At 44.2% G+C, this 25,576-nt stretch overlaps 1 protein-coding gene across 1 annotated transcript in view; it reads left to right on the top strand.

Annotated features, from left to right (window-relative positions):
• Positions 1 to 25,576, top strand: part of LOC109922418 (tolloid-like protein 2) — a 139,251-nt gene that overhangs the window by 10,219 nt on the left and 103,456 nt on the right. Inside the window, exon 2 of the mRNA XM_048616278.1 lies at positions 14,220 to 14,330. Coding sequence (XP_048472235.1) covers positions 14,220 to 14,330 — 111 coding nt within the window. The remainder of the gene's footprint in view (positions 1 to 14,219; positions 14,331 to 25,576) is intronic.

The following is a 25,576-nucleotide window of genomic DNA, read 5'->3' as shown; positions in this document are numbered from 1 at the left end:
AGAACTCACAGGCTGGTGCTGCTCCTGGCACAGGACCCTGACAGGAGCTTTGCAGCCTTCCCCCACCTCCCTCTCCTCCCTCCCCTGAGTTCTGGGCACCCAGTTACTGAGCCCGGACATACCCCCTACTATAGGCCTAGCATGTTGGCACTGTGCCAGCCAAAGTCCTTTACTGAAGTGACAGCAGATATCTGAGCTCTGTTACTATGTTGCTCAAGAAGTTGTGCAGCCTGAATGATTGTTGGTTGAATGTGTGAGAATGAATAGGGATGATACCTCTGCATCGAAATGTTTTCAGCCTTTCTCAAAACACACAGGGCCTCCCATTAGGACTAGTGTGAGGTGTTTCTGCTGCTGTAACTGGGGCTGACGTGGGGGGAGGGGGAAAGTGATGGTGCTGGGTGTAGGATGTTGAGGGCAGTAGGGTTGTTTGTCTGGGTTTTGCTGAATTTCAGAGGGCAGGAAAAAGAGAGGGGAATCACCCTGAATTGGAAATCAAAGCTTGGTGAGTTCATTCCATCTGGGATTCCTCAAAGACAGGCCAAGGGAAGGAATTGCTTTGAGTTCAGGATGTAGGAAAGCACCTGCTGCCTTCAGGCAGAAGCTATGGACCGTTATTCCAAAGGCACTGTCTTAGGTAACAAATCCTGCCAGGGTACAGGAGTCCAAAACTAGAGGGCATAGGTTTAAGGTGGGAGGGGAAAGATTTAAAAGGGTAACCTTTTCACGCAGAGGATGGTGCATGTACGGATAAGCTGCCAGAGGAAGTGGTGGAGGCTGGTACAGTTTACAACATTTAAAAGGTATCTGGATGAACAGGAAGGGTTTAGAGGGATAAGGGCCAAATGCTAGCAAATGGGACTAGATTTAAATACGGTATCTGGTTGGCACGGATGAGTTGGGAAGGGTATGAGAAGGGTATGTTTCCAGCTATAAAGCTGTATGACTGTAATCATCTAATTGGTGCATTTTTAATAGCAATGCATCTACCAATCAGTTCTCCTCTCTCATATAGCATAAATGTTATTTTCCTGTTAGTCTGGTATTATTGCATATTGTCCTGATGTGTGCAAGATGAACAGCTTCAACACAATGTTAAGCTGGATGAACACAGCAGGCCAGGCAGCATCAGAGGAGCAGGAAAGCTGACGTTTCGGGACCTCTGATCCTGCCTGGCCTGCTGTGTTCCTCCAGCTCCACACTGTGTTATCTCTGACTCCAGCATTGGCAGTTCTTACTATCTCTCGACACAATGTGTCTTTTTTCTCTACCCATAATTGCTATTACACACAATGTTCCCATCACCAAGATCACCGTAACACTTTTGTTTTTGCTTTTTTTCCTTTTTTCAAACTCTACTCACCACCAATAAAACACCGATGTAGCCAATTAAATATTTACAAGCAAAGCCCATTATGGGCAATGCAAACCATCAAAAGTAAAGGTGGAGGTGTAGGGAGAGAGGGAGGGGCCTCAATCAAAATGGAGTTGGAGCGGGAAATAAAGCATTATATCCGCTGTGGTGCCCAACTCTCTCTAAAGGCATTGAGAGCATTGATGGACACTGTGTGCTCCCTCTCCAAGGAACGGTAATGCCTCATGCCTGCCAGATTTGTTAAAAAGACTGGGTTCTAGGATAGAATACGGCTGCTGGCTTCTTCCACCATTCATTATGAACATCATACAGCCACAGAAATGGTTCCCTAAACAATATTGATCAGGATCTGGGTCAGTTTGTCAGTCTGACAATGGCCCAGCCCATGTGTTTGAGAACTCTTGGTTGAAGATTGGAGCTTTGGTACTAACTGAGGCTGCTGTATCACTGAGAAGTTGTGATAAAGAGACAACCTTGTTTCTTCAATGCTGGGAGATGATTTAATTTGGTTTTTTTTTGTGTGTTCAGTGCTCTTCTGCTGGAGTTGTCAGGTTCTATAGCAGTATAGAAGGGGCAAGGCTTCTATCCCAGTGTCAGGTAGGAGAGGACCCTCAGTCCACCTAGCCCACAGTAACATAATTGTGTGAATATTGAATCACTTTTGACAACAGCCTGCCTGGTTCCTTGTTGAAGCTCATTAAGCTTTTTTGCTGCACTGCCCATGCCACTAATCTGCAAAACAACTGTATCAATGTTTTTTTTTAGTTAAAATTGGTCCTCCTGCAGTTTCTCATTTGTTTTGCCCTTAATTTGCAATTACAGTTTCTGTCCACACCAATAAAAAAGTGGCTTGGATCGACTTTGCCCAACCTTTTAAAATTCAAAATACTTCCATCAGGTGGCAGTGCAAGGGGAGTCAGTGATCACTGTGTCAATGGAGGAGGTGCTCAAAGTCTGTCCACCATCTACAAGATGCACTGGAGAAATTTAACAAAGATCCTTAGACATCTCCTTCCAAACCCAAACCTATAACCACTTACATCTAGAAGGATAAAGGCGGTAGAACACCAGCATGTTGCCCTCTAAGTTTCACACTGATTTGGAAATATATATCATCATAGAATCCCTAGAATGTGGAAACAGGCCATTCGGTCCAACAAGTCCACACTACCCTACCCAGACTCACTCCCCTACCCCTGCATTTCCCATGTCTAACCCACCTAAACTACATGTCCCTGGACACTACGGGCAATTTAGCATGGCCAATCCACCTACCCTGCACATCTTTGGACTGTGGGAAGAAACCGGAGCACCCGCAAGAAACCCACGCAGACACAGGGAGAATGTGCAAACTCCACAAGGATATTGCCCGAGGGTGGAATCAAACCCGGGTCCCTGGCGCTGTGAGACAGCAGTGCTAACCACTGAGCCACCGTGCCGCCATTTCTTTAAAGTTTTAGCAAAGATTTGTAGCTCAGATTGTGGGTGAGGTTGTTGACTTGCTCGCCGAACTGGCTTGTTTTTGTTCATCAGTGGTCTCACTGATGATGTTACCTAGCACGGTGACGAAATGTCAGAACGAAAACAAGCCAGCTCAGTGAGCAAGTCAACAACCTCATATTGCCATTCCTTTACTGTCAGTGGGTCAAAATCCTGGAACTCCCTCCCTAGTGACATTGTGGCTGAGCTGACAGCACATGGACTGCATCAGTTCAAGAAGACAACATACCAGCACCTTCTCAAGGGCAATTACAGATGGAAAATGAATTCTGATCCAGCCAGCAGTGCCCATGTCCTATGACTGAAAAAAAAAGATCAGTAGGGAAAAGCATTGATCATTGTTTCAGTGACAACACTGGTGTGTAATATGCTTATGAATGTGCCTCCCTTACAGAAGAGAGAAAAACAATAACATCAGACCAATTCAGGCCCTGAAAGCCTGTTAGTGTTATTCCCAAATGGTGAAGATGATGTTTGGTTCTGCGGTTGTAATAAACACAAGTGAATCGCCTGGAAATTCTTTATAGATTGACTCCACTCAATTGAATAGGAAGTGGAGTTGGAGATTTAATGGAATCTATATCAGAGACAGAGTTAATAAGAGAGCTAATCAGTGAGTCAGCATGTCTAACCAAGTTAGTTAACTATTTTTTGAATTCACTTAGCACAGTGAATGGTGGCATGTCTATGGATTTTGTTTAAGTGGATGTCCAGGAGACATTTCATAAGGTACTTTGCAATAGATTGTTACTAAAAATGAGTGTGTATAGTACTGGATATAACCTTGTGAAATGGATAGTGAAACATTTGGGATGCAGGGGTCAAGGAAGTGGGTCTAAAGGGAGGGGAGAGCATTCTGATGAATGGCCATGACTCTTGCATTCCCCAAGGTTTCGGGGCCTCCCAGGACTTAGATGGGGAAATAAAGTGTGATATATTCCAGTCTGGCGATGAAGTTTTAGGAGTTGGTGACTTCTCTGGAAGGATGAGGGATGTTACAAAGCAGACAGAGTCGGCCAAGCAAAGACAGATGATGTTCAGCGTGACCTAGTGTGAGGCTACTAAGAAATTTTAAGGTAAGTGAAGAATTTGATACGGTCAATCAAGGTCAATGTCTCTGATGGGCGAATCAACACAGGAACGCCGTCTTCAATACAGACAAAGCCCATTCTGAAGTTTTAATAGGAAAGTCTTTCTCACAGAAAGGGTAATGACTACTGAGGGATCTCCTAGCTATTTGAGGAATGTTTGTGGAAGAGCGGAATGGTTGGAATTGTACGAGAGTGTTAATGGGTAGGAAGGTGTGGATGATAAGAGTAGAGAGAGGCTGCCTATGAGAAGGATTGATGGTAATTTTGGTTGTGAACTGTGGCTCAATAGTTGAGACAGCAAGAGACTGCTTTCCCTGGCTGGAGAGTCCAGAACTCAGGCACTGCCACAGGGTAAGGGAATGGCCATTTAATGCTGAAAAAACCTTGAAGCTCAGGGTTTGAATGAAGATTTGAGGTTGTCCAAAACTCTGCTGCCTGTGACTTAAAGTGCAATTAGCTTCATTCTCTCATCAGCCCTGTGCTCACTGACCTGCAGCAGCCCCCATTGAAGCAACCTCTTGATTTTAAACCTTCAACCCCCCTCCCCATTGCCTCTGGCTCTTTCCATCTCCATAACCTCCTCTCTACCCCAGGGTCCTCTGATTCTGGCCTCTCGCGTATTCCCACTGTTGATGACTTGTGGCTTCAGTTGCCTTCATCTCCCCAACACACCCACCCCACGCCCACTCCACCAATTTGCCCAGAATTCCCTTTCTCCACCTCTCAGCCTCTCTACCTCACTTTCCTCCTTTTAGTCTCCTCTTAAAACCGACCTTGACTGAGTTACTTGGTCATATGACACAACATCTCCTTTATATGGATCTGTGCTATGCTTTGTTTTATAATGTGCTCCTGACTTGTCCTTAGAAAGTGAAACGCAGTATAAAAATGAACCTTCTTGTTAAGATTGGGAGCGAGAAATTTTTTCACGAATCGGTTTGCAGATCTTTGGAATTCTGTAATCCCGAGGGCTGAGGAGACTTGGTCACTGAGCAGGTCCAAGACAGAGCTTGAGAGGTTTCTATATATTAAAGACATTAAGGAAAATTGGAATAGTGTGGGGAAAGTGGAGCTGAGGCAGAAACTGAACCATGATTACGCTGAACAGTGGAAACTTCCTACAAAGATCCAGGAAGCTCCATGGTGGAGTTATCCTCTTCTTCTTGATCCCAGTTTAAATCTGGTGCAAGCTTTCAGCAGGCAGCAACAATGATGCCAGCCAGTGTTAAACTGTCAGTCTCATAGAAATATTGACATGTGCACACACACGTATGCACACACACACATACGTACGCACACACACATGTACGTACACACACATGCACACATACACGCATACACACACATACGTACACACACATACACGCGCACACACACGCACACACACGTACATACACACACATGCACACATACATGCACACACACGTGCGTACGCACACATGCACACAAACATGCACAGAGGCACACTCAATAATGCAGGCTGCTTAAAGCACTTCAAATCCTGCATATTTTAATGGAATTATCAATTAGCAAATATTTGTTTGTCAGGATCATTTAGACAGAATCTGAACTACGGAAAACGAGACATTTTAACAATTTTAGTTTTTAAAATCTGTGGGATTTTAATGGCAAAATTTTACATTCTACAAATATAAAATTAAAGTTAGATTTCCAGGGCCAGTGAGGATGTATAACGTTGGAGGCGTCTAGGGTAAGGACAACAGATTTCCTTCCCTGGGGAATATTAGTGAATCAGTTGTGTTTTCATGACAATCGTTCAACAGTCATTATTTTCATCTAATCCACATGTTATCAAATTCAAATTCCACTGTCCACCATCTGGTAGGTTTTGAACCCAGGTTCCTGTATGTTACCTGTGCCCCTGGATTATTGACCCAGTATCAATACACCATAGCCTCCCCTTTTGTACATAGAATAGAACCCCTACAGTGTGGGAACAGGCCATTCAGCCCAACAAGTCCACATCACCCCTCCAAAGAGCATCCCACTTTGACTCATTCCCCTACCCCTGCATTTCCCCATGTCCAACCTAAACATCTCTGGACACTACAGGTGATTTAACATGGTCGATCCATCTAAACTGCGCATCTTTGGACTGTGGGAGGAAACCGGAGCAAACCCACACAGACACGGGGAGAATGTGCAAACTCCACACAGGCAATCGCCCAAGGGTGGAATTGAACCCAGGTCCCTGGCGCTGTAAGGCAGCAGTGCTAACCACTGAGCCACCATGCCACCCATGATTGATGAGAATAGAGGGGAAGTGTTGCCAAGCAGAAGGATATCTCTGGATTCATGAAGGACTCTTTTCACAAAAGCATCTTGTTTTGGCCACAACTTGGGCAATGGGCAGAAGCCAGTTGGTGGCACCTTAATGCGGAACTGGGAGCGAGGGCACTTTCTTGTTGTGTCACATGTTTCTTCTACCTCCAGGATGCTTGTCCTTATCACTGGGGCCAAACACTTTCTAATCTCCAATAACTGTCTCTAAATGATATAGACATTCAGCAAGGATACTGGCAAATTCTTTAATCTTGACCCCCTCACTGGCTCTTCCGTGAAATCTTCAACCAACAACTACAACATTCATTGATATAGTGCCTTTAATTGTTAGAAAAAGCTCAAGGTTCTTCACAGGAGCAATAAGAAATTAAATTTGACACCAAGACTGATCAGGAAATGTTAGACGATAAAGAAACTAAGAACTGCGGATTTTGGAAACCAGAAACAAAAACAAAAATTTGCTGGAAAATCTCAGCAGGTCTGACAGCATCTGTGGAGAGAAATCAGAGTTAATGCACAGTAACCCCTCTCCAGAACTCCTGAGTTTTTGTTTCAGGAAATGCTAGGTTAGACGATGAAAAGATTGGTCAAAGAGAGAGGTTTTCAGGGTGTACTGCAAGAGAAAAATGGGGTGTTAGAGGACAAGGGAAGGAATTGGATACAAAATTGGCTGAGCGATAGGAAACCAAGAGTATTGGTCAATGGATATTTTTTGGGCTGGAGAAGGGTTTGTAGTGGAGTTCTCCAGGGGTCTGTATTGGAAGCCTTGGGTTCCAAGGGTAAGGAATTCCTTCCAAAGGGTAAGGAATGCACTGCCTGGAAATGTGGTAGATGCAGGATTGGTTGATGCATTCAAGAGAGGCATTGTGATGTCCCTTTAATGTAAATAGATCTCACTGTTTCAACTGTTTGTTTCGGGATTTGGTTCGACAGTCCCCTGTGTATGAATGTGAAGTGTAACAGTATGGCAGCGCAGTGCGCTGGACAAACCCTCTATTGTACAGATACACCAGGCTGCTGCCAAAGACTTTATTAATGTGACCTGAATATTTATCTAGTGAATGACTGCGCTCAAGAACACTGTTAAATCAATACAATATTGCTTCTGTGGCTTTCAGTGCTTAGAACATAGGACGTAAAGTCACAGAGCCATAGAGTCATACAGAATGGAAACAGACCCTTTGGTCCAACTAATCCATGCCGATCATGCTTTTGGCCCATATCCCTCCAAACTATTCATGAACTTATCCAAATGTCTTTTAAATGCTGTAACTATATCTGCATCCACCACTTCCTCTGACAGTTCATTCCACACACGAACCACTCTCTGTGTAAAAAGGTTGCCCCTCATGTCCTCTTCTCTCACCTTAAAGTATACCCCCTAGTTTTGAACTCTCCCACCTTGGGGAAAAGACGTTTGCTATTCTTCTTATCTAAGCCCCTCATGGTTTTATAAATCTCTACAAGGTTACCCCTCAACCTCCTATGTTCCAGTGAAAAAAGTCCCAGCCTATTTTTGTAACTTAAACCCTCAATTCCTGGCAATGACCTGGTAAATCTTTTCTGAACTCTGTCCAGTTTAATAATGTCCTTTCAATAACAGGGTGACTAGTAAAGCACACAGGACTCCAGAAGAGGCCTCACCCTGTACAACCTTAACATGACATCCCAGCTCCCAGATAGGAACAGAGTTATTAACTTTTCTTTAGCAATATTCTTACACTTTGTACACTTTTCATTCAGACTGTATCTGAATAATCACAGTGCTCAACCACATTGCACCAGAGCCTCACTCTAGAGAAAGAAAGACTTGTATTTGTATAGCACTTCTCAAAATTAGCAGATGTCTCAAACATTTTACAGCCAATGAGGTCCTTTTGAAGTGTAGTTGCTCACATAATGCAGAAACCACGGGAGCCAACTTGCCCATAATAAGTTCTCCAAAGCAGCAATGTTGTTTTTTTTTGTTTGAAAGATGATTATTGGCCAGGGCACTGGGAATAACTCCCCTACTATTCTTTGAAATGCTGCCGTGGGTTCTTTTCTACCTGAGCAGGCAAAATGGGGCCATGGTTTAACGTATCATCTGAATGATGGTACCTCCCACAGTGCAGCACTCACTTGGCCCTGTTACTGCAGTGTGCCAGTCTTTATTATCGTGTTGATGCCCTGGAGTGGGGTTTGAGCCTGGAACTATTAACATCTTGGTGGTAATCATTGACCAAAAACTGAACTAGACTTGCCACATGTAAACACAATGGCTACAAGAGCAAGACAGAAGTTTGGAATTCTGCAGTAAGTGACTCACCTCCTGATTTTCCAAAGCCTGTCCACCATCGGCAAGGTATAGTTCAGGAGTGCAATGGAATGCACAGTAACAGCATTGCGTACCATCTATAAGCAATACTGCAGTAACTCATATAGGCTCCTTCAATAGGAGTTTAGTTTATATTGCCTTCCCTCTTTCTTCCTTGTAAAATACATCATTTCACACTTCTGTGTTAATTTAATCCACAATGTGTCTGGTTGTTTCATCAGTCTGTCTGTGTCCTCCTGAAGCCTGTTATTATCCTCCTCGCTACTTACTACTTGTTCAAATTTCACATCATCTGCAACTTTGCAATTATACCCAAGACTGGGTCTTTAATATATATCAAATAGGGAAATGCCGTAATGTTGACCCCTAGGGAACACCACTGCACACTTGCCTCCAGTTTGAGAAAGAAAGCCACTTATCATAGCTATGAGGACATGGATGCTGAAGATCAGAAATATAAACAGACAATGCTGCAAATATTCAGCTGTTGAGGCAGCTGCTGAGGAGGGACAGGAATGGAGTTAATGTTTTAGCCCTATGTCATTAGCTTCCCAAGGGCATCTCCATTTTGGTCCATTATGACCTTTCCCTTTCTTTTGATGATTCTTTCATGACATGTGGGCATCACTGGCTGGATGAATATTTCTTTCCCATCCCTAAATGCCCTCGAGCAGGTGGTGGTCTGCTACTGATGCCTTGTCAACAACTAGGTCTTTTCAGAGGGTAGTTAAGACTCAGCCATATTTATGAGCTTCACAGTTTAGGAGTCACACAGTGACAAGAATTGATGAGGGCTGTTCCAGATTTCCATTCCAAAAGGCTATGAGTTGACATTATTTGGCTGTTATAAAAGACTTTAATATTCCTATAATGTTAGCTGCCATCCAGTTTCTGACTCTCTCTCTTTGCCTTTCTTACTTCCTTCTCCATGAATGTACAAATTGGGAGTAGATATAGCCATTCAGTCCATTCACCCTGCTTCACATTCAGTAAACTCCTGGCTGATTGGATTACTCCAATCCTGGCCTACCCTGACAACTTTTCACACTGCCCCTCCCCCAAACCCACTTGCTTATCAAGAATCTATCTACCTCTGTCACAAAAGTATTCAAAGACCTAGACTTTCAAAGATTCACAATCCTCTGAGAGAGAAAAAACATTCTCCCCATCTCTGTCCTGCCTTAGATTCTCTGTATTCAGCCTTATTATGGTGATACTGATAACTAGCCTAAACCTCTCAATTTGTTTTAATCTCTCCTGTTAGATTCCACTTATTGTGCTTGCCAAACACCTCTCCCACCCTCCGCCCCCCCACAACCCCCGCCATGGATATGCGCCTAGTTGATGGAATAATAGAATGGTGACAGCACAGGAGGCCATTTGGACCATCAAGCTCATGCTGGCTCTCTGCGAGTCAGTCAGTCGATTCCCTTGCCCTTTCTCCATAGCCCTGCGCATGCCTTTGTTTCAATATTTTAGTGGCAATATGACTAGACTAGGGATCCTGAGTCTCAGATTCATGCTGTGGGGACATGGATTTAATAAAAATCCCACAAATTCAGTTTGTAAAGTCTGGAATTGAAAGCTAGTCTCAGTTAGAGCAGCCATGAAACTCACCATCTGCCACAAAAGCCCAGGTTCTTGTTCACTCATTTCCTTTAGAGAAGGCAATCTGCTTTCCTTCCCTGGTCCAGACCACAGTGATGCGGTTGACTCTTAACTGCGTTCTGATATGATCCAGCAACACACACAGTTCAAGGATAATTACAGATTGGCAAAAAATTACTGGCCCGGCCAGCGACACCCACATGTTGTAAAAGAATGAAGGGGAAAAGATGCTTTATCCCCACTGGAGAGCCATGATTGAATGTGTCTGTACCATACTGTCTGGCAGTACGCTCCAGACGCTAACCGCTCCCTATGTAAAGAAAGGATTTTCCTTTTAGTTGTTGTACAAATCGATTTAATTTGACCTCTCAGCAATGGAACGGTTTCTCCCTGTCTACTCTGTGTGATCACTTCATGACTTTGAACACTTCTGTCAGATCAGTCCTCAATCTTCTCTACAAGGAGAGAAGCTCTGGTTTCTCCAATCCATCTACATCTCTGAAATCCCTCAACTCTGGAATCATTCTCCTGAATCTTTTCTGCACTCTCTCTAAAAACTTTCACATCTTTCCTTAATTAAGTATGCTGTCTAGAATTGGACACCAAGCACTAGTTGAGGGCAAAGCAATGTTCTTTATAAATATTCTCATATCTTCCTTGATAGTCAGAGACTTTTTCCCAGGGCAGAAATGACTATTACAAGGGGGCATAATTTTAAGGTGATTGGAGGAAGGTATAGGGGAGATGTCAGAGGTAGGTTCTTCACACAGAGAGTGGTGGATGTGTGGAATGCGCTGCCGGCAGTGGAAGTGGTGTCAGATACTTTAGAGTCTTTTAAGCGACTCTTGGATAGGCACATGGAGGATAGTAAAATGTAGGGTATGCAGGGTAGATTGATCTTAGTAGGATAATAGGTCGACACAACATCGTGGGCCAAAGGGCCTGTATTGTGCTGTACAGTTCTATGTTCTATGTTCCTTTCGTGTTCTTGCTTTTTCTACTTAATAAGGTCAGGACTAAATGCCTTTTTAACAATTTTCTCAATTTGACCTGCCATTTCACTTATTTGATACAGATCCCTTAGGTTCCTTTCTTCTGTACCCGCGTTGGAGCAACTTTCTTCTCCATGTTCTTCCACACAAAATGAATCACTTCACACTTTTCAGCATTAAATTCCATCACTCTCACAAGTCCTCTCCTCTCATCAGCCTGTCTGTGTCCTCTTGAAATCTATCTCTATCCTCACAGTTTACAATAATTGTAAGTTTTTACTTGCCTGTATATTTAGAAATTGTACTTGGTATACCAAAGGCAAAATTATCAATGTATATGCAAAAAAGCACTGGACCTAAGCACAGGCTTGGCACAAAACTGCCTTCTAGTGCCGGGACCCGGGTTTGATCACAGCCTTAGGTGGCTGTCAGTATGGGTTTGCATGTTCTCTCTGTGTGTCTGCTTGGGTTTCCACCAGCTGCTCTGGTTTCCTTCCACACTCTAAAGATGTGCAGGTTAGGGGTATTGGCCATGCTAAATTGCCTCATTGTGTCTGGGAAGTGTAGGCGAGGTGGATTAACCATGGGGAATACAGTGTTAAAGGGATAGGGTGGAGATGTGGGTTTGGTCAGTGCAGACTTGATGGGCTGAATGGCTTCTTCTGCATTGTAGGGATTCTATGACTCTAACATCAATCCTTGAGAAACCCCACTGTGAACTTGGCCATTTTTATATCCATGCTGCCCTTTTAAATGCCTTTTGAAAAGCCATGCACACCACTACCCTCATCAACCCTCTCTGTCACTACACAAGTCTCTTTCAATGCCTGATATTACATGCTCACCATTTCACTGGGTAATCTCCTATTGTTTAAGGCAGGGTCTCCTTGTCTCTTTGTAGCTATCTGTTGACCATGCTGTTCAGGATGTACCCAGGGAAAACATTTTCCCATTCCCCACACGAGCTATCCTCTCACTCACTGTAGGATGGTTGTATTGTTTGCTGGGCCTATGGTTACAGAAAGCCAGAATATAGCTTGCAGAGATGAAAGTGCCTAGTTTACTGTTCAGCCTCTAAAAGAAAGATCTCCGAGATTACAGCCAAGTGTTTGATGGGATGATCTGGCTGATGGATTGTGCTGCTAAAGACCAATGTTTGGTCATTAGGTTGTTGATGCTGGTCATGATCATTCACTGAACAAAGTGGGCCATATAAAAACTGCCAACTTGTCTGTGGATTGTAAGCTGAACAGCATCAGCACTGGTTCTTATGTACTCTGTAATGGTGTAGTCTATACCCTGTGGACATAGCCACATCCCCACCTATTGATGTCCAACTGACCACTGCAATGCTGTGCATTACTGGAACCCTCAGGTAGATCTCAGTATCCTTCCTTAATTCAAACAAAAACAGAAATTGCTGGAAAATACTCAGCAGGTTTGGCGCTATCTGTGGAGAGAAAGCAGAGTTAACGTTTCGGGTTCAGTGACCCTTCTTCAGAACAGAAACGTTAACTCTGTTTTCTCTCCACAGATGCTGCCAGACCTGGTGAGTTTCTCCAGCAATTTCTGTTTTTGGTCTGTATTTCCAGCATCTGCAATGTTTTGGTTTTTGTTTACCCTTCCTTGATTATACTCCCACATGTCATTACCCCTGCCTGTTTATGGTGCCACCCCAAATTTGGAGGTGATGTCCAGCCAACTGAGGAGAGGAATTATCTCACTACACACTGGAATGCCAACAACACCCCTCAACACCAGTTCAGATCTCACACACCATCTGCAGCCGTGTGTTTAATCCTGAGCCGTGTGACGTCAGTCCTGATAAAGCTTGTGAAGCTCAATGGAAACATCACAAGTACCTTGTGAAAGCCCCCAGTGCAGAGGTTCCTCAGCTTCAATCTTCTACAAGTCTCGAGGAGAACCTGAAGCTGCTTCCGCACAGACCACAGCAAGTGAGGATGTTGGATGCCCAAGTGGAAAATTTAAACTCTTCCATATGTGACTGATCGCTCGGAGCCGACCATTAAAAAAAATTACAACCCCATGCCCGATTACCAAGAACACAGGAGGAATCAAAGTGAGACACTGCAGGAACTCCACTGCAATTATTTGGCTTAACCCCCTGAATGTGCCATTAGACTTGTTTCTCCACATCTACATTAGCAGAAGACAGACCAATTAGGCTGTTAAATGTACACCGGAAGACAGACCAATTAGGCTGTTAAATGTACACAGGAAGACTCAGCTGCTTTCTACTGGATTACACTTTACTTGTGGCTTTGTGAATATTTCACGTGAGTCGAAGACAGGTAGCCAGTGATATCCATCTGGATGGTCTGTTGCATTGCATTGTATTTAACAGCTCTCTAACATAGCTCGACCAATCCTTCTTTCTCTTGTTATTAGCCACAACAGCTTGCATTTAGACAGGGCTCAAAAGTACTATAGTGGTTCACCTGGGCAGCACTCCAATAGGATTTGACAGTGTAACACACAGGGAGCTAAATCCCTTCTCATTTCTCCAGCTGCTGTCTGTGTGTGTGGCAACAGCTGGAGAAAGCAGGAGTGAATGCGTTGGCACAGAGATTGGCACGTGCAGGTTCTTGGGACACTTTAGAGGGAGAGTGGTAGGGATTAGTTAAAATAAAAAGCTTCATTAAAGAGATATGTGGGTGCACAAAACAGTTAGGAATGCACTGGCTTAGTGGCTTTTATTTCAAGGGCACTGGAGCACAGGAATCAAGAAGTCTTGCTGCAATTATAGAGAGACCTCCCCTGCTGTATTATTGTACAGTTTTGGTTAATAGACAGATACACTTTCCAAACTGACTGCCCCCCGCCCTCCCCAGCTGACCTTGGAGGTAGGCATTAAATTGCACTGTTTGACTCTAAAAGCACAGAAACATTTGGAACAAAAGAAACGTCAACCACATTTGTGAGTCCCATGTATTCCATCAGTTATTTTTGTTGTAGTTTTTTTTCCTTATCTGTCAAACTCACCGATGCTTTCTTTTACTGTATTTTAACAGTGCGTTTCTGGGGAGATATTGCCTTGGATGAAGAGGATTTGAAATATATTCACTTTGATGGAAGCACAGAATTAAGAAAACAGCAAGTTAGAAGAATGGGCCATGTATCTAGTAAGTGCTCCTGAACCAAAAAGCCTTGGAGGGTGAGAAAAGAATAAAGACTGCAAAGGAAATAATTTACACTGCACCGAAACATATTCTACTGGGAAAGTAAACCGGTCTTTGTTTGAAGATGCTTTGGTTAAATAAAGAAGCTAGAAACCAGTTAATAGTTTAGAAGAGGCATAATGAGAGCTGTAATTAGGAGAAAAATATTAGGAAAATATTTAATTAAATGACACGGTGGCTCAGTGTTGCCTCACAGCGCCAGGGACCCGGGTTCGATTCCATCCTCAGGTGACTGTCTGTGTGGAGTTTGCGCATTCTCCCCCTGTCTGCATGGGCTTCCTCCGGGTACCCCGGTTTCCTCCCACGTGTGCAGGTTAGGTGGATTGGTCATGCTACATTGCCCTGTAGTGTCCAGGGATGTGTAAGCTAGGTGGGAAATGAAGGGTTATGTGGATAGGTTGGGGGGGGCTGGGTTTTGGTGGGGTGCAGACATGAGGGGCTGAATGGCCTCTTTCTGCACTAAAGGGATTCTGTGAAAAGTATTTCACTAATATACCAGCAAATTGGAGTTGTTAGAGATGAGGCAAATGGGAGAAGAGGACTGTTAGCTTGGAAAAGCGAAGCTGTTTAATAAATACTTCACCCTGATCACTAATAACAGGATTATAATAGCCCCTGATTGAGTTTCAGGGAGGAGGGGAATACTAATGTGGTTGAGAGTAAAATGCGCTATTACTATAACGGATAGGAGGAAAACTTTGGTTGAGATCATTAAATTAAATGAAAATTTTTAAAAAAGGAGGGCTAACAGGATACATCCTTACATCCTAAGGGAGGAGAATGCAATTCCTGGGAATCCTTTAGTCCAGGTTGGTCTGTGTGTGGATGAGATCTGAGGACTAGGGACCAGTCACTAAAAGACCTGTTTACGAACAGAGACACAGTGCTAATCCAAACGGTGACAGACCAGTTAGCTCAATATCTGTGATTGAGAAAGAAAAGATCAAGTCTGGAAGTACCACGTATTTGGATAAAGGTAAAACAGTTAGAAGTAGCAGGATGGGTTTTGGAAGAGGTAATCACTAGTTAATAAGGAAGGGGAAGTGTGGTAGATGTGGTGAATATGGACTTTCAAAACAGTGCCTCACAAATTTGAAAAGATTTCAGCTATGGAATTAATGAGAGGGATGGAAAATTGGATTGAAAATTTGACTGGAGGGAAGTATTTTGAGATGAGCAATTCAGGGCAATTTATCAGAATGGAGTGCAGTGGGTAATGCTTTCCCATAGGGTTCAGTTCTGAGGTCTCTTTGATTCACTGGGATGATCAATAAATGGGATTCAGATTGATGGGACTGGGGTCAGAGCTTGTAAATGATCCCAGAATAGGAACTCAAGTCGAGTCTTTTGAAGAACTGAGAGAAGTGTTATTGTACGTGAATAAATGGGGAAATGGGCTAAAATGCAGCAGACAAAATTCCACGTCAGTAAATTTGAGATGGATATGATTCAAACCGAATATTATTTTGTGAATAAACTTTGCTATTAAGATAAATAGCAGCAATGAATATATTCTGATGAGCAGTGGGCTAACACCATGGGAGGGCAGAGATTTGAAGAGGAGGATCATAGGATTTTACAGCCAGTGGTGAAGAAACTGAAATACAATAATTAATATTTTAGGTTTTATCATGGTTTATAAATTAAGGATACTAAGAGCTAAGTATAAAACTTACGTGTGTACGAGTTTGAGAATTATCTGCAAATTTGGATTCAAAACCGTAAAGAAAGTAAATACCTGGTTTGTTGTAGCACCTTGTTCTAAATTGAAATGCTTTGAAGTACAATCTAGCCAATGAGGCACTTTGTGAAGTGTAGTCATTGTTATAGTGGAGTGAAACAGGCTGGCTAATGTGCATGCACAGTAAGCTCCCACAGTTGTCAGTAAGGAAGACAATGGTGTCGTGGTTAACAATCCCAACCTTTAGGCTTTTGTTCTGAGGCCATGTGTTCAAAACCTTCATCACCTGTTGGAACTTCACTTGATTAATCGGTGATTGTTCTAAAAATCCATCTGGTTCACTAAAGTCCTTTGGGGAAGGAAATCTATCACCCTTACCTGGTCTGGTTTACATGTGACTCAGACCCACAGCAATGTGATTTCGTAACTACCCTCTGAAATATGTCAGTGAGCAACTGCATTGAAGGTCAATTAGGGACGGGTAAAAGGTGTTGGACAAGCCAATAATATGCACGTCCCATGAAAGAAAAAAAATGTGATAGTGACGAGATCATTAATTTTTAATGTCTCGAGACCTGGGGGCAATCTCCTTGCTGTTCTCTGAATTGCAGGATGGGATCTTTTTGCATCCAGGTCAGAGGACAGACAGAGACTTGATTTATCATTAATCTGAGCATGTTGAAGCTTTTAAAAAGGGGCAGAACAGAAATTACTGGAGAGCCATGTCATGCGAGAAAATAAATATACCAAGAAGAGCTTGGAGAATGGATCTGATTAAATTGATGGCAGGTTATGGGGCAACAGGATGGTTTACGTGGGAAAGTTGGGAATAGAAATAGACTCTTCGCAATAGATGAGAAACCTGGAAAGAGAGAGAATAGGTACAAAGAATATGTGCACAGTTCTGTAAATTTAGTCAATACCAGTTGTGCTTGGTTCCTCCAGTCCTTGACAGACAGCAATAGGAAAGTTTCACCAAAATGACAGAGGTTACTTTACTGAAGCTCTGTTGTCGGACCTCTAGATGCACCAAGACCCACGTGTGGATGTGAGATTACCTGATCCTCCGACAGTGCGGCTTTCCTTCAGTACTGGTCCTCTCACAGAGCAGTGCTCCCTTAGTACTGATTGTCCGACAGTGCGCTCTCCCTCAGTACTGATCCTCCGACAGTGCGGCTCTCCCTCAGTACTGATCCTCCGACAGTTCGGCTCTCCCTCAGTACTGATCCTCTGACATGCGGCACTCCCTCAGTACTGATCCTCCGACAGTGCGGCTCTCCCTCAGTACTGATCCTCCGACAGTGCGGTTCTCCCTCAGTACTGATTCTCTCACAGAGCAGTGCTCCCTCAGCACTGATCCTCTCACAGAGCAGTGCTCCCTCAGCACTGGCCCTCCGAACTTGCAGCACTCCCTTGGCACTGGTCCTCCAACAGCGCAATGTCAAGTAGACAGATATATTGACCTTCAGTTGGGGAGCTGACCGCACATGTACAACAATCCACACCTGACTCTTCCTGGCTACAACACACCTTTTCCCCCACACCTCACTCCTAGCTGGTCAGGTGCCAGTTTAAATAGGCCTGTGATATAATATCATTCACACAAGTGGCTTTGTGTCAAATTCAGCCAGTGATGATTACACTGTACAGCACCTACACGATGGATCTTTGTCTGCAATGTGGTGACAGTATGACAGATCAATCAACTGAGTCAATAAATGTGGAGCTGAAAAAGCACAGCAGGTCAGACAGCATCCGAGGAGCAGGAGAGTCAACGTTTCAGGCCAAAACCCTTCGTCAGGACTGAGGAGGGGAAGTGGAGCCCACAAATAAATAGAGGGAGTGGGGTGCGGCTTGTGGGAGGGAAAGTGAGATGGAGATATGGAGATAGATGGATGCAAGTAGGGGGTTATTGTGGTTGGTCAGTGGGAAGGGTGGAGCAGATAGGTGAGTCAAAAGATGGATAGGTTTAGGGAGGAGAGATTTTGAAGCTGATGAAGTCAGTATTAAGGCCATTAGACTGTAAGCTCCCAAGGCGAAATATCAGATGTTGTTCCTCCAGTTTGCATTTGGCTTCACTCTGACAGTGGATGAGGCCAGGGATGGATATGTCACCAGGGAGTGAGAGATGTGGTCAAAGAGCTTCAGGGCAGAGGAGATAACTGGGGGTTGCAGTGGGAGAGAGACTCGCTGAGCTCTGTTCGGAGGGAGGAGGAAAACTTCTTCAAGGTAAGCATCCTTAGAAGAGACTACATAAGTGACTTGGAGACTGTAAGGAGGACTGCAGATGCTGGAAGCTAGAGTCAATAAATGTGTGGTCGACGAGGTTTAGGACAGAGGAGAAAACCAGGGGATTACAGTGGGAGAGAGTCTCACTGAGATCTCTTTGGAGGGAGAAGGAAAACTAACAGACTGCTTCTGAGGCTAGTGAGAGAGATTAACCCTTTCACAAACACAGCACTTCACAGAATGCTGAGGTCCTTTAGAAACATAGCATCCTAGTATTACGCCCTATTGAGTTTGTGCCCTATTTCGCCCTATATGCCCTATTTCCTTTGAAGAACATTACAGATTGGCCCATTCACTCGTACCCATATGACTGCACATTCTTCTCTTACAAATATTTGCCTCATTTGCTTGAGAGCAGTAAATCCTGCCTTTTTATAGCACCTATCAAGATTGTCAGATGTCTTGTTGTGTTTTCCAGTCAATGAAGTCATAGAGTCATACTGCACAGAAACAGACCCTTTGGTCCAACCAGTCAATACTGAACATAATCCCAAACTAAACTAGTCTCACCTACCTGCTCCTGGCCCATAAACCTCAAAACCTTTCCTATTCATGTATCCATCCAAATATCTTTTAAACGCAATTGTACCCGCATCCACCCCTTCATCAGGAAGTTCATTCCATACACGAACCACCCTCTGTGTAAAAAAAATTGCACCTTATGTCTTTTATAAATCTCTCGCCTCTCACCTTAAAAATATACCTCCTAATCTTGAAATTCCCCATTGTAGGGAACAACGACCATCAACGCTATCTATGCCTCTCATTATTTTATAAACTTCAATCAGGTCACTTATCAACCTTTTACGCTCCAGTGAAAAAAGTCCCAGCCTATCCAGCCCTTCTTTATAACTCAAACCTTTCATACCCGGCAACAACCTGGTAAATCTCTTCTGAACCCCCTCCAGTTTGATAATATCCTTCCTATAACTGGGCAACCAGAACTGGACACAGCATTCCAGAAGAGTCCTCGCCAATGTCCTGTACAACCTCAACATAACATCCCAACTCCTATACTCAAAGGACTGAGCAATGAAGGCAAGCATACCAAACGCCTTTTTAACCACCCTGTCTATATGTGATGTAAATTTCAAAGAATTATGTACTTGAACCCATAGGTCCCACTGTTCTACAGCACTACCCAAGGCTGTACTTTTAACTCTATAATCCCTACCCTTGTTTGTTGTACCAATATGCAACATGACACATTTATCCAGATTGAACTTTATCTGTGGGATTATGAAATAAGAACAGTCTTTGCCCTGGGTTGCCTCTGGCAATCTTGTTAAATCTGTGCTTCCTGGCTTTATAGCAGTTGCTGTTCCTTAACAAGTACAGCAAGATCCCACGACCAGCCAGTTAATGTCCTGCTGTATCACACAGATATTCCCATGATCTGGGAGCTGGAATTTGGGCACACAATGAGGTAAGGCACCGATGTTTGTTGTTCTGATCGTAATGCATGTCTCAGAGGCTGATCTGCCCCCTCAAGCAGATAGTGATTACCCCTCTCTCCCTGCTGTTTGCCTGCAAGCAGTCAGCTTTCCATGTCTCTACTCCTTAGAAAGTTGTTACTGCAGGTTAGTTATTAGGGCGAGTGGGTACTTTGCTCTGCAGGAATGTGGAATAATAATTATCAAGCCAGTAAAGGGGTTGAGGGGAGCCTACAGAGCAGCATTCCAAAGATAACATTCCTAAATTAGAGGGCACTATTTCACAGCGTCTCAAAATTCCCACAGTTGCTGCTGCTTTATCCCCATCAGCCCTCACTAAATCTGCTCTCCCTCTGCGCTGGCCCCAGAAGGGACTGCTCTCCTATAGAGTCGCAACAACACTTCCTTGCTCTTATATTCTACACCCAGCTAACGAAGGCAAGCAAAAACCGAAAGGGCTGCAGATGCTGTAAATCAGGAACAAAAACAGAAGCTGCTGGAGGTGTTCTGAGGAAGGGTCACCAGACCTGAAACGTTAACTCTGATTTTTTTCTTTCACAGATTCTTCCAGGCCTGCTGACCTTTTCCAGCAACTTCTATTTTTGTTAATGAAGGCAAGCAACCTGTATGCCTTCTTCACCACCCTGTTTACCTGTGCCGACACCTTCAGGGATCTCTGCACCAATGTTCCTTTGTTTCCCAGTACTCCCTAGACATCGACCTATTCATTGTGAAAATCCCTCCCTTATTTGACCTTCCAAATGCATTGTCTCATTGTTATCAGTATTAAATTCCATCTCCCATTGCTCTGCCCAATTTACCAGCTGATCAGTATCAGTCTTTAGCCAGAGCCCATCCTCTGTCACTACCAACAACTCTCCCAATTTTCATGTCAACTGTAAACTTTGTAATTGTACCTTGTACATTCACATCCAAGTTGTTTATGAACTTAAGAAACAGCAAAGGTTCCAGCACCAATCCCTGTGGTACTCTACTCGTCACTGATTTCTGATCACACAAATATTCCTCCACCATCACCCTTTGCCTCCTATTTGCCAAACAATTTTGGATCCAGTTTGCCAACTTGCCTTGGATCACATGGGCTCTCACTTTTGGATAAACCTTCCATGTGGGACCTTATCAAAGACCTTACTGAAGTCCATATAAACCATATCTACTGCACTACCATCATCGATATGTTTAGTCACTTTTTCAAAAAAAACTTGATGAAATTCATCAGACAAAATCTCCCTCCAACAAACCATGCTGACTATCCTTGATCAATCTCTGCCTTTCCAAGTGTTGATTAATCCTGTCCCTCAGAATTTTTCTGATAATTCCCCTATCACTGATGTCAGACTAACTGGTCTGTAATTACCTGGCCTATCCCTGCTGCTGTTCTTGAACATGAGAACCCCATTAGCATTTCCTCCAGTCATGTGGCAGTGCACCTGTGGCCAGCAAAGTATTAAATTTCTCCGCCAGGGCCCCAGCAATCTCCTCTCTTGCCTCCTGTAGCAACCTGGGATAAATCTCATCAGGCCCCAGGGATTTATGCATCTATATGCTGCTAAAACATCTAATACCTCATTGTTATTACTCTTAACGTGCTCTAGAGCCTCACGATCACAAGTGCAATGTCTGGCTACAATATCTTTCTCCTTTGTGATTTAGATGCGAAATATTCATTAAAGACTTCAATCACATCATCTGCCCCTATGCACAGGTTGACTGTTTGGTCTCTCATAGACTCCACCCTTTCCCTGGTAATCTACTTACTCTTAATATCCTATAAAAAGCCTTAATCCTATCTGCCAAAGCTATTTTGTGGCCCCTCTTTGCCCGGCTAATTTCTTTTTCAGGAACCTCCTATGGTCTGTATATTTTTGGATGGCCTTCCCTGTTTTTAATGCACTGTAGGGTTGACATATGCTTCCTCCTTTTTCTTAAACAAACTCTCAATGTCCTTTGACATCCAGTGTTCCCTGGACTTGCTGCCCTTGCTCCTCACCCTTGGAGGAACATGCAGGCCCTGAATTCTCACTATACTCCTTTCAAAAGTCTCCTACTTTCCAAATGTAGACTTACCTGCAAGTATCTGCTCCAGTCTGTTTGCCAGATCCTGTCTAATGATATAAAAATTGGCCTTTCTCTAGTTTAGACACTTTGCTATTATCCGTATCCCATTCCAGAATGACTGAAAGTTAGAGTTATGGTCACTATTCCCAAAACGTTCACCCACTGAAACTTCAACCACTGACCGGCTGCATTTCTTAGGAATAAGTCTAGCACTGCCCCATCTCTAGTAGGACTATCTACATGTTGACAGAAAAAGCTTTCCTGGATGTATTTTAAAAATTGCACCATGTCTAATCATAGAGTCATAGAGTTGTACAGCACTGAAACAGACCATTCGGTCCAACTTGTCCAAACATGTAGGTAGTCCTGCTGTGTTCATCCAGCTCTGCACCTTGTTGTCTTGAATGATAACAACTGTTGTGTACACAAGGACTTGTGTTGACTTGAGGAAGTTTAACAATAGTTAATAACATATCCATAATACCATGATAATGTATCACAGTGGAGCATTAGCACACATTTATTTGTTTGACTCTGGCATTTTGTTTCAATAAATTGGTCAGTGTTTAAAGATTTATCTCATTACAGCAAGCTCCATTTCTGTAGATCAGTGCTTGAGCCGGATGGCTTACCTGCTACACCAATCATTGTTGATGTGAGGAGAATCAGTCTGAGAATAACTAGGAACCATGTTGTCCAACACAAGCTAATCGTTAGGATTAGTTACAAACCTCCCCGACTGTGCAGCTAGCAGATTGCATTAACACCAAGGAGACCTGTTATAAACTGTGGAGAACTCCTTGTTGCATAGCAGAGAATTTATTTTTTATTCACTCATGGGTCGTGGGCATTGCTGGCTGGGCCAGCATTTATTGCCCGTCCCTAGCTGTCATTGAGAAGGTGGTCATGAGCTGCCGATTGAACGGCGACAGTCCACATGCTGTAGGCAAACCCATGATACCTTTAGGGAGGGAATTCCAGGACTGACCCCAGGATGCGGTAACCCCCCCCCCCCCCCCCCCCCCCAACTCCCCCATTTGCTATGTCACTCAGTGTCCCCCTCCCCAGTTCAGTGCCCCACTCACCAGCCCACTTCCTACCTCCCTGGTCATCCTGCTGCCAATCCCTTTCCGCCACTCACTCCTGGGGAGAGGGGAGCATCAGGGAGAGGAAGGGGTCGGGTGGATAAAGAGGGGTGGAAGGGAGAAGGGAGGGAGTAAGGAGTCAGGAGAATGAGGAAGTGAGGCTGTAAGGGATCAGAGACAGAGGGAGGGAGGGAGTGAAGGGGTCTCTAGCAGGAGGTGCGAGGGGTCATTAATGGGAGGGAGTGAGCGGTCAGAAGTGGAGGAGATAAATACTTGAAAATGTGCTGAAGAAGATCCACATTGGATTTGAAACGTTAACTGTTTCTCTCTCCACAGCTGCTGCCAGACCTGCTAAGTTTCTCCAGCACTTTCTGTTTTTGTTCCAGATTTCCAGTATCTGCAGTATCTTGTTTTTTATTTAGACAAGTGTTGAGTGTGGGACAGCGAGCATAGAATCATACAGTGCAGATACAGGCCATTCAGCCCCATCAAGCCTGTACTGACTGTCTGAATTGCATCCCCAATGCACCCCCGCACCCACAATTAAAGGGCTTTTACATTGAGTGCTGTAATTGAAGGTCCAGGATCCTACTGGCTGGAATCCATTAATGGAAACGAGCTTGGCTCCAACCATCCATCTCTCACAGGGTGGGGTAGATGTTGACTCTGGGACCGCATTTGTTGGCACCACAATGACAAGAGGCCTCTCGTCTCCCGTGTGATTGCAGTGCCTAAGGTATCTCTGCCACAGACTGAGGCAACTGCATCAAAGGATAGGAGCAATGAAATGAGTGCATCCCCAGATGCACCCCCACACCCTCTCCCCATAACCCCATATTTAGCATGGCCAATCTAATTAACCTGCACATCTTTGGACTGTGGGAGGAAACTGGAGCACCCAGCGGAAACCCACGCAGACACAGGGAGAATGTGCAAACTCCACACAGACAGTCACCCGAGGATGGAATCAAACCCAGGATCTCTGGTGGTTTGAGGCAGCAGTGCTAACCACTGAGCCACTGTGCTGCCCCATTGAGTGAATTCTGATCCCAGGATCTGAACAAATTTAAAACATTTGTAAAGCACTCATTTCATTGCTCCTATCCTTTGATGCAGTTGCCTCAGTCTGTGGCAGTGATACCTTAAGCACTGCAATCACACAGGAGACGAGAGGCCTCTTGTCATTGTGGTGCCAACAAATGCGGTCTCAGAGTCAACATCTACCCCTCCCTGTGAGAGATGGATGGTTGGAGCCAAGTTCGTTTCCATTAATGGATTCCAGCCAGTAGGACCCTGGACCTTCAACTACAGCACTCAATGTAAAAGCCCTTTAATTCACAGGCTAATCTTTGTGCTGCTTTCTCGATTCAATCTGCTGGGACCATTAAAAAACTAACGAGCTATAAACAAGCAGCAGACAAAAGACATATGAAAGGCAGCTGCTGGATTTATTGTGATGGGCAGTGAGAGGGTGGGGAATGGTTAACAGCTTGTTGTGTGCACTGTATGATCTGTACACACTCTCAGAGTAGGGGCTGAGTCCTCACACCACAACATTGGTGATGAGCTCTAGTGCATGTCAATGAGCAACATCAGAGCTTCTGCCACTGTGTTGATTCATCTTTGATTAATCAAATGTCTATCATGCAGGCTACTATGGATGCAGTTCCATAATTACGTGTCATCCTTTATAACCGAGGAATGGTATTTTGGAGGCTGACATTTCATCACTTCGCCTACTAGGGACAGGGGTTTTTGCAAAATAAGCAGCAATATATAGGCCATCTCAGGGTCGAGCAGTTTGTTCTGTCTCTTCTGCCTGTCACAGGCTGTCTGAATATCCAAATAAGGGTGGCATGGTGGCTAAGTGGTTAGCACTGCTGTCTCATCGCGTCAGGGACCCAGGTTCGATTCCAGCCTCGGACGATTGTCTGTGTGGAGTTTACACATTCTCCCTGTGTCTGCGTGGGTTTCTGCCAGGTCTTCCAGTTTCCTCCCACAGTCCAAAGATGGACATGGTGGATGTGGGTACAATTACATAATTTAAAAGACATTTGGATAGATACATGAATAGGAAAAGTTTGAGGGATAGGGCCAGGAGCAGGCATGCGGGACTAGTTTGGGATTATGTTCGGCATGGACTGGTTGGACCAAAGTGTCTGTTTCCATGATGTATAACTCTGGCTCTATGTACAGGTGAGGTGGATTGGCCATGGGAAATGAGGGGTTACAGGGATAGGGTGTGGGCTGAGTTTGGGTGGGATGTTCTTCCAAGGGTCAGTGGAGACTTGATAGTCTCTTTCCACACTATAGGATTCTGAAATGACTGCATTGGCCCTGTACAGTGAGGGGAGAGACTGGATTGCAGGAGTCCAAGGAGAATGACAAGATATCCTGAAGCTGGTCGTTAATATAGATGCTGTTTGCCTCTTTATGTACACATCATGCCCCTCGCCTTTAGCCTCATGGCAGGCTTATCAAAATGTCACAGAGGCCCTGCACAAAATGACTGCACTGCAGATGACTGAGCCATCAGTCCTTAATTAAAATGACAACTGCAGAACATCCCAGATATCTCACTGTCACACCCCTGTTATGACATGAGCTTCTTCCAGCACAGCC

The sequence above is a fragment of the Rhincodon typus genome, chromosome 34, assembly GCF_021869965.1.
Source record: "Rhincodon typus isolate 14 chromosome 34, sRhiTyp1.1, whole genome shotgun sequence".
Lineage (NCBI taxonomy): Eukaryota > Metazoa > Chordata > Chondrichthyes > Orectolobiformes > Rhincodontidae > Rhincodon > Rhincodon typus.
Note: the sequence above shows the minus strand (reverse complement) of the source record. Positions and strands in the feature narration are given on the sequence as shown.